Source organism: Carassius auratus, chromosome 5 (genome assembly GCF_003368295.1).
Source record: "Carassius auratus strain Wakin chromosome 5, ASM336829v1, whole genome shotgun sequence".
Classification (NCBI taxonomy): Eukaryota; Metazoa; Chordata; class Actinopteri; order Cypriniformes; family Cyprinidae; genus Carassius; species Carassius auratus.
Window position 1 is genome coordinate 2,417,598 of NC_039247.1, and position 14,181 is coordinate 2,431,778.

Below are 14,181 nucleotides of genomic sequence, written 5' to 3' on the forward strand. Positions count from 1 at the left end.
TTTTTAGTTTTTGTTGTTGTTTTTACTTATTGATTGTTGACTTGGATTTTTTTTTTTTTTTTTACAGATTGTGATATATTTCTTCAGAAACGGGTCTCATCATAGATGTATAACTTCTAATATCTAGGAAGTCTATAAACAGAGATTTGCTCAGCCATTCCTCATATTCTACAAAGGTTCATCTTGTGGAGGTTTACGCTCTTTATTGGCTTTATATGGTCATGACAGGAAGTGATTCACTAGTCAACACATGCCTGTGAGTATTTATACATTTATCAAGACTTCATCCGTCTGTTAATGAAAACGTCCCTTTTTCTAAAACCTAGCATGCAGTAAAGTCTTCCATGCTAATGATGCAATGCTGTATTAACAGCTGGGAGTTTCTGGAAATACTTGAAAAAAAAGGAAGTGTTATTATGGAATTATGGACTCGTATTTTTGCCTGAAATTTAACTGATGGACTGGAGTGTTTTGGATTATTGTGATGTTTTTATCAGACTCTCATTCTGACGGCACCCATTCACTGCAGAGCATCCACTGATGAGACATTTCTCCGAATCTGATGAAGACACAAACTCAGTCCTGATCTCGGATGGACTGAGGGTGAGTACGTTTTCAGCACATTTTCATTTTTGGTTTGAAAATGTCCCTTTAACATCATGTGTGTGTTTCAGACAAAAGATATATAAGATAAATAACAGGAACATTAATGAATCTCAGGGATGATCTTGTTGGAATGCCATTTATTTTGATGACATCGCTCCGGGAATGTCTGGAATGTCCACGAACAAAGGATTCATTCATTGTTTATGAAGTAATTAAAGTAAAGTACACTCTCATAAAAATCATCAGCTGGTCACTTACACACATGCCTCAAAATGAGAAATACTGGAGCCAATTATTAGAAGTTGATTAAAATATATAATAAAGTGGACAGTTTACTTAACTACTGCCAGTGGGAAAGAAAACACATCCTGTCACATTTCACCTTAAAAAAAAACGAAAATATATTTATATTTTATATTTATTTATTTGACTTTTTTTATGATCATTAAATTTTTCTTTTTTTTTTTTTTTTTTTTTTTTTTTGCAATTCTCATTTCTCAATTGATCCTTATTAGGTTCTCATGGAATAATGTTATTACTGTAATACACAAAAAACATTACATATCTGCATCTAGGCAAACAAACAAATATCAAAATTATATATAAACAACTATATAGCATTACACTAATGAATTTGGGTAGAAAATGTGTTTTAATTATAATGTAAATCATGTAAAAAAAAAATCTTGCTGGTCCTAAAATAGACTAAATGGTCCTTAAACGAAATGTATTCATTTTAACGGAGGTGAAATGTGACCTAGACGTGTTCACTGGTTATCAAACGTTCACAATATGAATCCTAGACGCTGAAAAAAAGAGAAAACATTCCTGCTCCAGTTTAATAGTGTTGCTGCATTCAGGACTTTTAAAAGAAAACAATTGAGTGTCTTTACGAAGAACACAGCATCTGGACTGATCACACAACACATGTGTTTTCCCCACAGCTGTGATCCTCAGTGTGGCACACATAAGGCACTTCCTCCTGATAAACCTGGTTTCCCCTCACAGCTGATCCGGCTCATGGAGAGCGGCCGAGACGTCTCATTGGCGATCCTCCAGTATCGCTCTCGCAGCAGAAACGCTCCGGCTTTGGGCTGACGCTGCCGGGTCAAGACTCCCTTCTTATTCCCAACCACTCGAGTGATGGCTGGACACGGGAGAGAGACATTAACACATGCAGATGTACATTACTAAAACATCCTCAGATCCTCTGAGAGTTTGTTTCGTCATCAGATTTGGAGAAATGCATCAATGCGTGCTCTGAAGTGAATGGGTGCCGTCAGAATGAGAGTCCAAATAGCTGATAAAAACATCGCAATAATCCACAGCACTCCAGTCCACGTGTTTTTATCAGCTCTTTGGACTCTCATTCTGACGGCACCCATTCACTTCAGAGCATCCGCTGATACATTTCTCCAAATCTGATGAAGAAACAAACTCTCAGAAGGATGTTTCATCAAATGTACATTTTTGCTTTAAATTTCAAATGTGAAGCCAGTGTGTTCCTACTTTGAGCCGTCATGAAGTCGGCGAAGTTCCAGATCAGCTCTCCGATCAGGAACTCCTTCCTCTTCCGGTCGAACACGCTGTGGTAGTTCTGCAGGACGGTGGTTTGATACTCCTCCGTGAACATCATGGGTGGATCCTGCAGGACGGCAAACACTTCTTCAGGTTCACTTCTTCACACAAACATACTGTAACGTGTGAGTGGTTGAAGAGTGTGTGTACTCACGCTGTGTAATCCGGGCACGGCGTCCGCTCCGTACTCGCTCTGGATGATGGGCTTCTGGTATTTCCCGTACCAGTCATCAAACTGAGTGTTGAGCTGAAGACTGATGATCTCTGTGTGACCCGGGTCATGATACCACGACAGATAGCTGTTCACACAGATGACGTCCACATACGGAGCCTGAGCAGCACACACACACCACACAAACACACTTCATCAGTCCGTTCAGCTAAACTACATCACTCTTTCCTCACGCACCACAGCTACGGTTTCCACTCAGAAGTCTTAAAGGTACAGGAGCAGAAGAGTGCAAAATGATCCTGGAAATCTCAAGGGTTTGTGAGGGAGTAGAAACAATATTCAAATCAGAAATTGATGGTAAATTCACAAATAAATATAAATGGCAATTAACATTCAATTAAACGATTAAATATTTTAATACATTTGGATTTTGATTGAAAGGAAGTAACAAGTGGTGTGTGTGGTGTGTGTGTGTGTGTAAAATAAATATGACGAAATATCTGATTTGTTTTAGCGAAAAAAAATATTTATATATATATTATATCCATTTATTATTAGTATCACATTATTTACATTATAACTATCAATGAATATAGCTCTAAATATACACTGAAAAAAAAACATATACTTATATAAAGATATAAATATATATAAATATATATATATATATATATATAAAATATATATATATATATATATATATATATATATATATATATATATATATATATATATAAATAAATACACATATATATAATATACATATATATATATGTATATATATATATATATAGACACACACACACACACACAAGTAAATATACTCCAAAAAAAGAAATAACATGTAACATTGAAGTAAACATGAAACTTTGAAGTTGAAAAACAAAGTAACACATGTATCAATAATAAATAAATCTAATTTATTTTTATATATCTCTATATATATTTTATATATTTGATACATTTTCTAAATTTTTATAGCTAGAAAATGATAATAATAATTATATATGCATGACAAAAATCTGACTTGCATAATTCTTTATGCAACATAGAAATGACTCGAACACAGAAGTGTAAAGTGTAAAGAGCGCCGGCTCACCCCGAGATCTCTGGCATAGTTGCTGTCTGTGATGTACGTGACGGGACGCGACGAATCCAGAGATTTCGTATGAGACACCAGTTCCCTATGACAAAATACAAGAGTTTAAATACCATCCAAGATGTTTCTCTAGTTCCAGGGGGTTAAATAAACATTAAACTGAGATATTAACCTATTCCTAGGATTCATACACTTGTCGTATAACGATTACAGTCACCACAAATCACTTCTGACTAACACTTTTCCTGTATGTTTATTTAAATATCTAATTAATATTTATTTTTTACTATTTTATGCAATGTATTTTAATAAAAAAAAATATATATATTATATATTAATTATTATTAATCTATTTTATGCGATGTATTTTAATTTCATATTTTTTGTTTAAATGTTATCTTATTTAAAATTACAATTATTATTTATTCATTTTATGCGATGTATTTTAATTTAATATTTTTATTTATTTAAATGTTATCTTATTTAATATTGCAATTATTATTTATTTAAATTTAAATTACATTTCTAATTTAATTTAAAAAAAAATAATAATACAGCTAAATGGAAATAATAAAAATAAAATTTTATAAAAATGATAAAAGCACCTAACAAAAGGACTAAAATCTATACCACAAATAAAATGAAAACTGAAAACGCATATAAAAGCTAATTAAAATATTAACAAATATGATAATAGTACATATGACAAATAACAGATTTTGAGAAATAACAGATTTTCAACTATTATTAGTAATCTCTAATTAAATATGAATTTTAATTGATTTCCATGACTTTTGTAGTTTTTTGCATTTATTTTGCATGTATTATTTATTGCATTTTAATTATTATAAATGTTTTATGCATTTTAATTTTATTATTTATTTACATTTTTTAATCAAAATTATTTTTATTAATTATTTTATTAGACTTTTCCCTTCTCCAGGTTTTTCATGATCATTGGAAAGAGAACACGAATGTATTGAAGGGGTTAACATCATGATATTCTGATTAATATTGTGCTGTTGCTGTTCTCTCTAGTGTTAATAATTCACACAGACCTGAATATCTCATCAAGAGTGAATCGAGTATTTATTAGACCATGGGAAGTTTCCGGTGTTGTGTTGCTCAGGTGTGTGTTAATGAGGCTCAGAGCAGGTGTCTCTACCTGAAGACAGTCGCTGAACGAGACTGAGATTCAGGACGACATCATGATTGATATTGAGCTACAGCAACAGGAGGCCAGTGTTAAATCTGTCTTCTCTTCTTCCAGGTGTGAACACGTAAAGCATTAAAGGGTTCGTTCGTATTCAGATGGACTCACTTGAAGTAGAGTCCGGCGGGGGGCATCTCTGACGCCGGCTCATTGGCCACAGACCACATGACCACAGACGGATGATTCTTATCACGCCGCACCAGCTCCTCCATGACCCTCAGGTGATGAACCAGAGACACGTTCCCGAAACTGCGTCTGAGACACACACACAGAGACACACACACACACACACACACACACACACACGCAGACACACACAGAGAGACACACAGACATAGAGACACAGACACATAGACAGACACACACACACACGCAGACAGAGACACACAGACAGAGAAAAAGAGACGGACACATAGACACACACACACACACACACACATGCAGACAGAGACACACACACACATGCAGACACATAGACACACACACACACACACATGCAGACAGAGACACACACACACATGCAGACACAGAGAGACACACACACACACACACACTTATTGATTATCTGGATCTAGATATGACAATAAAACCATCTTCATAAAAATTTTATCTGTGCTGTTATTAACTAAAACTATTATAATTGTTATTGTCAATTTACATAAAACAAAAAATTAAATACCGTATTTTCCGGACTATAAGTCGCACTTTTTTTAATAGTTTGGCTGATCCTGTCACTTATAGTCAGGTGCAACTTATTTATCAAAATTAATTTGACATGAACCAAGAGAAAACATTACCGTCTCCAGCCGCCAGAGGGCGCTCTATGCTGCTCAGTTCTCCTGTAGTCTACACTGAAGACATTGAGCGCCCTCTAGCGGCTGGAGACGGTAATGTTTTCTCTTGGTTCTAAATAAATGTGATTTATAATCCAGTGCAATTTATAGTCCGAAAAATACTGTATGTTAGATAAAAATAAAAATTTAAATTTTAAATGGTTTTGTTAAGTGAAGCTGAAATTTAACAAAATATAAATTAAAGTTATATATAAATATTACGACAATAACTTCAAACTTAAACTATTAAAATGTTTAACAAAAATTTAAAATTAACTGAAGTTTAAATAATAAATTACTAAAACAAAAGGGATTTAAAAGCTATTTTAAGAAAAAAACTATTCAACTATTAAAAATGTTAAACAAAAATTTGAAATAAAACAAAATTATATATATATATATATATATATATATATATATATATATATATATATATATATATATATTATAAAAAACAAAAAACTTTAAATATTGAAAATCTTTAACAAAATTTTGAAATTAAACAGTTTAAATAAAATTCTACAAAAAAAAGTAAGTTATATTTAAATATTAAGTTATATATTTGTAATATTAAATTACAAAATGATTAAAGTTTTTAACTAAAATGAAAATGAAAACTAAAAACATGAAAACATAACCTAATTCTAAATTCTAATTATCTAAATACCATATAAGCACATAAATAATAGTAAAAACAACAGTGGTCTCAAATGAATCCAGACTGCTATTCGTTTGAGAGCGGAGAGCGAACACATTGGGTGACGTCTCACATGTCTTTGATTCCCACTCCAGGCGACTCGTCGATGATGACGATGCCGTGCCGGTCGGCCGTCTGCAGGATCTCCTCGGCGTACGGATAGTGACTGGTGCGGAACGAGTTCACTCCCATCCACTTCATCAGATTAAAGTCCTTCACCAGCAGAGGCCAGTCGAAGCCTTTCCCTCGGATCTGAGACGAGCAGAGTTTAACATCAGCCATAATAACACAAGCACTTTCACCACGGCTCTGTGCTCTCCAGGGGTCACACACACATCACCTGCTTCCTGTCTGGTGTGTGATCAAATACAAGGAGACGAGGGGAAGTTAAAGAGCCACAACACGGCCAAGATAAGTCCTAAAATAAAAGCTCAACTGAAATATACATACGTTTTAAATAAAAGGATATAAATGTAAAATAATTGAAGACTGTGGATGTTCATACAATTGCATTCTTGTTCTAAGGAGAAAATATTAGAAATATTGCCTTGACAAATAATAATTAAAAAAAATGAATGTTTAAGTAATAAATCTATTTAAGCTAAATTTGAAATAAATTAAAGCTAAATATACACACACACACACACACACACACACAAAGGAATAAAAATGATCGAAGCACATAATAAAATTAATAAAATTTAAACTAAATGAAAACAGAAAATACTTTAAATAAATAAATAAATAAATAAAATAAAAGCTCAAAATTTTAATAAATATAAAAGACGGGATTAGAAAAACAATATGAAAATACTACAATTACCAAAACTAAATAAAAATGTCAAAAAAATAAAAATAAAATAAAAATAACAAAAGCACATAACAAACTTAACAAAACTTAAAATAAAATTAAAAGAAAGACTGATAATATATATAAAATAAAAGCTCTTAATAATAATAATTAAAAAAATGTACATGTTCATTTTCTTTTTGCATTATAATCATAATTATAATAAACTAGAATGAAGTATGCATTAGTAGCTCATTTAAATAAAATACATTTAAGAAATAAAAATGACTGCAATTAAAATTAAAAATGAATTAATGAAAAAAAGACAAAAAGCAACGAAATTACTAAAATGTAAACAACAAAATTAATAAAACTCACAATATATAAAATAAATAATAATAATAATTTTGCATTGTAATTGGAATGAGAATAAATTAGAAATGTTGCCTTGGCAACTAATTGAAATAAATAAAATAAATAAATTAATTTAATAAAATGTAAAAACAAAAAAAGAATAACAAATGACAAAAAGCAACTGAATTAAAACTGATGATGCATAAAATTAAATAATATATATATAAGTTAATTATAATAATTATTATTATTTTGAATTGGAATTACAATCAATATAAATTGAAATAAATTTAAGTACTTAAATTACTAAAACAAACTAAAATTAAAATGAAAACTGAAAATACATAAAACTAAAATATATAATCTATAAGAAAAGACTGTGTGTGTGTGAAGGAGACTTCAGAGATCTGTTATTGCTCCACATCTGATCTGAGCGAGTCTGAACATGACGCTCGAGTCTGATGAACCGCTTTAGTAAAGTAAGGAGTGTAGCTCTCAGTTCCTCTGCTGTGACTCACGTCTGCGTCCTCGTGTTTGTTGACCCCGTGGAAGTAAAACGGCTTGTTGTTGATGAGGAACTGTGTGCTGGTGACTTTAACGGTGCGAATCCCCACCGGAAGAGTGTAGACATCCGTCTGTCCGTCCTCCGCTGTCGCCTGAACCTACAAAACCAGATCAGAACTGAGATATTCACCAGCACACGCAGGGTTAAAACTGAAACTGTTTAATGCATGCAGAAACATCTGTTTGTTAGTGTCTGATCAATGCTGCAAGCAAAACTATAGAATGACTCTATACAAAAAATCAAATAAATGCAATAATAATAATAATAAATGTTGCATTGTAATTGGAATGAGAATAAATGAAAAATGTTGCCTTGGTGAAAATTACTGAAATAAAAAAAAAAAATTGAAATGTAAAAACTAAAACTAAAAATGACAAAAAGCAACAATATCAAAAATGATAATACATAAAAAATTATAATATATAGAAATTAATAATAATAATAATACTTTTGTATTTGGCAACTAATTGGAATAAATGTAAATACTTAAATTACTGAAATTAAAATAAATAAAAAATATAAAGAGAAACAAAATGACAAAAAGCAACAAAATGAAAGCTGATAATACATCAAAATAATATATATAAATTAATTATAATAATAATTTTGCATTGTAATTGGAAAGCAAAACAAAAAAGTGTAAACTGAAATAAAATAAAAATAAATCTAAAAATATAATTTATTTAGTTCACCTTATTAACAGAATTAAAACTCAAGCTGAGAAAATAATGAAAACTATATAGACATACACAAAAATCACTAATAAAAATGTAAACAGTAGATAAATAAAAATAAAAACAAATTCAGATTATTAATAAAAACTCTAATAGTATCTCGGTGATTCTAAAATAACTCAAATAATGTTTGATAGATTAGTAATTAAAAAAGGCCACTAAAAGCATCATAATTAGTGCAACATTAAAAAAGAACATCTTTTTTTACACATGCATTTGGCAGATGTGTTTATCCAAAGTAACTTGCATTTGCATTGCATTTTAATAGTTCATGCATTCCTAATAGACTGTATATATGTATCCCTGCAGCACTAAAGCAGTCTGAAGTCTCTGGGGTGTATTTGTAGCAATAGACAAAAATACATTGCATGGGTCAAAATGATAGATTTTTCTTTTATGACAGAAATCATTAGGATATTAGGTAAAGATCATGTTCCATGAATATATTTAGTAAATTTCCTACTGTAAATATATGAAAACGTCATGTTTGATTAGTAATATGCATTGCTAAGAATTCATTTGAACAACTTTAAAGATGATTTTGCACCCTCAGACTAATATTGTCTGATCCCGGCAAACCATACATCAATGGAAAGATGATTTATTCAGCTTTTAGATGATGCATAAATCTCTATTTTGAAGAATTGACCCGTATGACTGGTTTTGTGGTCTCGGGTCACTCGTGTGAATCCTGGACACTGACCTCCATGGAGTAAAGGTACGCTGGGTTCTCGTGCATCAGATACGGCCACCAGAGGTTAACGTCCGTGACTTTGAGGACTCCTCTGGAGCCGTCGGCCGAAGCCACACGTCTGCCGTCGTGAGCCGAGAGCGTGACTTTCACAGCGGGTTTAGAGCTGCCCAACACGGACACGTTAAACCTGACCAGCCCTGAAACACACACAGGATCAACACACATTTACTGAAGTATTTCATTCTGGAACAAGACGTTGACTTATCAGCCCTCCTACTGTCTGAGAAGCCAGCGATATAACAGATGTTAAGAACGAGCATGTGACCCGTTTGTGCGGATGTGTACCGATGTTGTCTGAGAAGCTGGTCTCCAGTGTGATGTCATCAATGTGCGCCGCCGGTGTGGTGTACAGCAGGACCGGTCGGTGTATTCCAGCGTAGTTGAAGAAATCAAAGTTAGTGTTCTGGACGAAGTATCCAGCGGGGTATCTGAGAGCCGAAGAAGGGGTTAAAACAAGTTTATCTCAACCCAATATATGGGAAACGTTTGGAGAAAAACTGTTTTAAAGCTATTTAAATATGAATTAATAATAATAGAAAAATTGTTAATCAGATTAAAATAACAAAAACGAAATGTAAAAATAATCTTTATTTTACTCAACTGTAAACATTAAATTGTAAAAAATATTTTTATTTTATTCAACTGCAAAACAATTTTAATTTATTCAGATGTTAAAACGTTTTTATTTTATTCAACTGTTAAAAAAAATATTTTATTCAAATGTAAAAATATTTTATTAAAATGATAAGAAATACATTTTTTTCTACTTTGTTAGATATATTATTTATTTACACACTTATTTCCTTATTTAAATATGAATAAATAATAATAGAAAAAGTTAAAATGAATAGAAATCAGATTAAAATAACAAAAATAAAATGTTAAAATATTTTTTTTATTTTACTCAACTGTAAAAAATATTTTTTTTATTTTACTCAACTGTAAAAAAATTATTCAATTTTAAAAAAATATTTGTATTTTATTCAACTGCAAAACAATTTTAATTTATTCAGATGTTAAAATGTTTTTATTTTATTCAACTGTTAAAAAAAATATTTTATTCAAATGATAAGAAATACTGTTTTTTTCTACTGTATTGTTAGATATATTATTTATTTACACACTTATTTCCTTATTTAAATATGAACAAATAATAATAGAAAAATAGTTCAAACAAATGGAAATCAGATTAAAATAACAAAAATTAAATGTAAAATTTTTTATTTTATTCAACTGTAAAAAATGTTTTTTTTTTTATTTTATTAAACTGTAAAAAAATGTATTCAAATGTAAAAATATTTGTTTTTTATTTGACTGTTAAAAATATTTATTTTATTCAAATTTTATTTAAATAAGGAAATAAGTGTGTAACTGAATAATATATCTACGTAATACGTAATATTTTATTATTATTACAGCATAGTTATCACAACACTCAATTTAAAATTGCTATAATATTGTATAATATATACTATTGATATTGTATTACCAAAGCAGATTTTAAATATTATTTTTCAATAATTAAATTTTTTTTATCGAGAGCGTTAGTGTATTAATCTAATAGTGTATATAAAAAAAAGAAAAAAAAACAGATTTAAACAAATAAACAGATAAATAAAATGTGAAAAAAATATTAATAATCTAACAGTGATATAATGAGTAGAAAACTACTTTAATAAAATAAATTTTTTTTTTTTAAATAATATTAATTTTACACAGTTTAAATTGGGTCTTCATGCAAAAAAAACCCCAAAAACATATATATAGAGATGCCTTTGAATGTTTGTGGCCTGACCTGCTGCGGTCGTTCATGTACTGGATGGTTCCCGGTGGAAGCGTCTCTAGAGTTAAAGTGTTGTTCACAGCGATGGTAATTCGACACGGGTTCCCGTTCGTCTGCCGCAGAACGGCGCTGATGTCCGCCTCAAACGGGAGATGACCGCCCTCGTGCTCGCTCACATTGACCCCGTTCACCCACTGAGAGGTAAACACATCACAGATCCAGAGACCGTCCCGAATCACAAGTCAAAGACAACCATCTGCATCCCACACACTTACAAGCATTGAGAAATAGTGAGCGCTTCCCACTCGGAGCACGATCCGTGTTCCCCGGTCCTGGATCCAGCGCGACGGCACCCATACGTCCCTCTCATACCACACCCAGCCAATGAAATCACGGATCTTGGCGTCTTGTGTGATGTCATTGTAGCTGGACGGCACCGGCATGTCAATAACAGGCCCTGTCTAGAACAAAACACACCCACATAAACACCTAGAACATGAATGATTGCATGCTTTAAATACGGTATTATGCAATTATACAAGATGCCTTTATTCACCACAAAGAGGATGTTTCTCAAGAAACCACACATATTGCACATAAGTGCATTGTGCACAAGAAGACAACTGATCAGAAAATAAATGCATAGGACTGTGTGTAAATAAATAATAAGACACTAGATTTAAATATGTATGGTATATAACCTTAGCAAGAATATTAGAAAGTAGAAAAAAAAAAACATAATAATGCAGCATTATGGGAGTCATTATGCAAAATATCAGAGAAAATTTTAATAAAATAAACAAAAAATAAGACACTAAATAAATTATTGCATAAATAATATGGCACATTATCCTAACAGTAACGTATTATAGTAAGTAGGAAAAAAAACCTTAATAATAAAGCATTTTGGGTACCTGTGGAAAATATTAGAAAATAATAATAATAATAAAAAAATAGAAGACAACACTAGATTAAACTAAATACATATTGAAAATAAAATAAATAATACAATTAAGAAATGTAAATAGTAATAATAATAATAATATGTTTTAGTAAATATAAATAATATGGTACATATAATAGTAAGTAGAAAACAAACGTAATAATGTCACATTATAAAAACTTATACAAACTTATATAAATATAAATATAATATAAATATATATAAATATTTTGAAATATTTGTTGGGGTCTTTAAAATAGATCTGCCTTTTTAAATTTTAGGATGTAGGTCTTTCTAAAAGATTGAAAACCTCTGCATCTTCCTGTTTTTATTTCCATAAAGACTTTAAACGTTAGGACAAAAAATTAACGAATGCAAACGTATTACAATAAAATGAATAACGCAATATTTCCGTGAGATTCTCCTGAAAACTTCTCGAATTCGTCGATTCACTCAGAAAATGAGAACATCTGTATTGACTGTAAGGTGAAGCGCGTGAGATCTCACGTGACCTCCGCCAGAGGACGCTTGAACCACTGCTGCTCGAATCCGCGGTTCCGCTCCGGAGACAGATCCGCTCGGAACCGCCACAAGCCGCTCACGTCCTTCACTTCTCTGGAGGGAGACTCCGTGGGGAACAGCATCCCGCCCTGCAGCGACTGACACACACCGCACAGAGCGGTCAGAAGCGCCAGAATCGCTCCGGTTAAACCCATCACGCGCTTCCCGACTGTCTGCTATTTACACTCAAGCGCTCCACTTCCGCTAGGCGCGTGACGTCAGCGTGCGTCACGACGATTCACTTTTTTTTATTTTATTATTTTTTTTTTTTTCATAAACACTTTATTAAGACTTCAAATAAAAAAAAAGACAGATGTGTGTAGTAACTGATTACATGTGGCTCAGAGTGTTTTAATTTAATGTAGGCGTGGTTTTGCTTAACGGAGGGCGTGTCCAACGATTTTGTGTGTGGTATAATATATATATATATATATATATATATATATATATATATATATATATATATATTCAGAAACATGCTTTCATTTATTTTTAAGTTGCCATTCAGCTTGTTTTCGGTCAGGTTTTTATTCATTCACTCACATCATGGCCAGCTGTCAAAATGTTTTATTCTTCCCGTTACACAAATGCTAAAATAATCCTTTGTTTTTAATTTCAAAGCAGAAGTTCAACAATATCTAAAACAATTCTATGTTTATTTCTTCATTTTAATATTATAATCTATTATTATATATATTATTTTGAAGCATATTTTGTTAATTGCACCCTGGCTATTATTGTAATTCGTTAAAATCAATTAGAAAAACACTTCAATAAAAAAAACTTAATATAGTATATTTTTTCATGCATTTTATTTATTTTATAGTATTTGAGTTATATATTCATGGAAACAGACGGACACATTTTTTTAAATAGTAATCAATAATTTTTGAGAAGCTTGTGAAATTTCAGATAAACACTAGATGCTAACGTTTAAATATTCTCAAGTCAAACGGACGTCAAATAAAAACACGAGCGTGCAGGTGTTGTTTTGACCACGAGGGGGAGACTACACATCACTCTAGACTCAAGATCCTCTGTCCTACAGTTCACACATCTCTCAGGTATATTAGCATTCGTGCACACAGAAGAATAATGATTCCTAATGGATAGTCAAACTCGTATGCACCAGTGATAAACTAATAGGTATAACAAGTGTGTTTAAAGTCAAAATAAGATCACCTGCCTCTGCAAAATGCTTTATGTTTAGAATGCACTAAAATACAGCAAAATGCATATTACTATTATGCAGTACATGTTTTATAATGCAATATTGCACAAAGTTTATTTTAGATTACAGTTCAGGGAAGTCATATCTGAGGAGGCAAAAGAGGCAGTGAAGATTTGGAAATATTACTAAGTATTTGATTTAAAGTTTTAACTGTTCGGGACAGATACAGTAAACTCAGATGAAAATGAAACAACAGTCATCCCATGCATGTACCATGGTGTTTGTAGCCGAGGCTAATTTGTAACACTTGTGCCTTGGAGAGCTTTTA

At 31.5% G+C, this 14,181-nt stretch overlaps 1 protein-coding gene across 1 annotated transcript; it reads right to left on the reverse strand.

The window, feature by feature from the left end:
- Positions 1–1,418: 1,418 nt before the first annotated feature.
- LOC113070710 (beta-glucuronidase-like) lies at positions 1,419–12,891 on the reverse strand. The gene is made up of 12 exons (XM_026244118.1): positions 12,634–12,891; positions 11,454–11,639; positions 11,191–11,372; positions 9,681–9,823; positions 9,345–9,532; positions 7,861–8,004; positions 6,272–6,450; positions 4,777–4,923; positions 3,456–3,540; positions 2,339–2,515; positions 2,116–2,251; positions 1,419–1,753 (listed from the first exon to the last, which is right to left on the reverse strand). The coding sequence occupies exons 1-12, from the start codon at positions 12,835–12,837 to the stop codon at positions 1,560–1,562; spliced, it is 1,965 nt and encodes a 654-aa protein (XP_026099903.1). The 5' UTR covers positions 12,838–12,891; the 3' UTR covers positions 1,419–1,559.
- Positions 12,892–14,181: the final 1,290 nt, after the last annotated feature.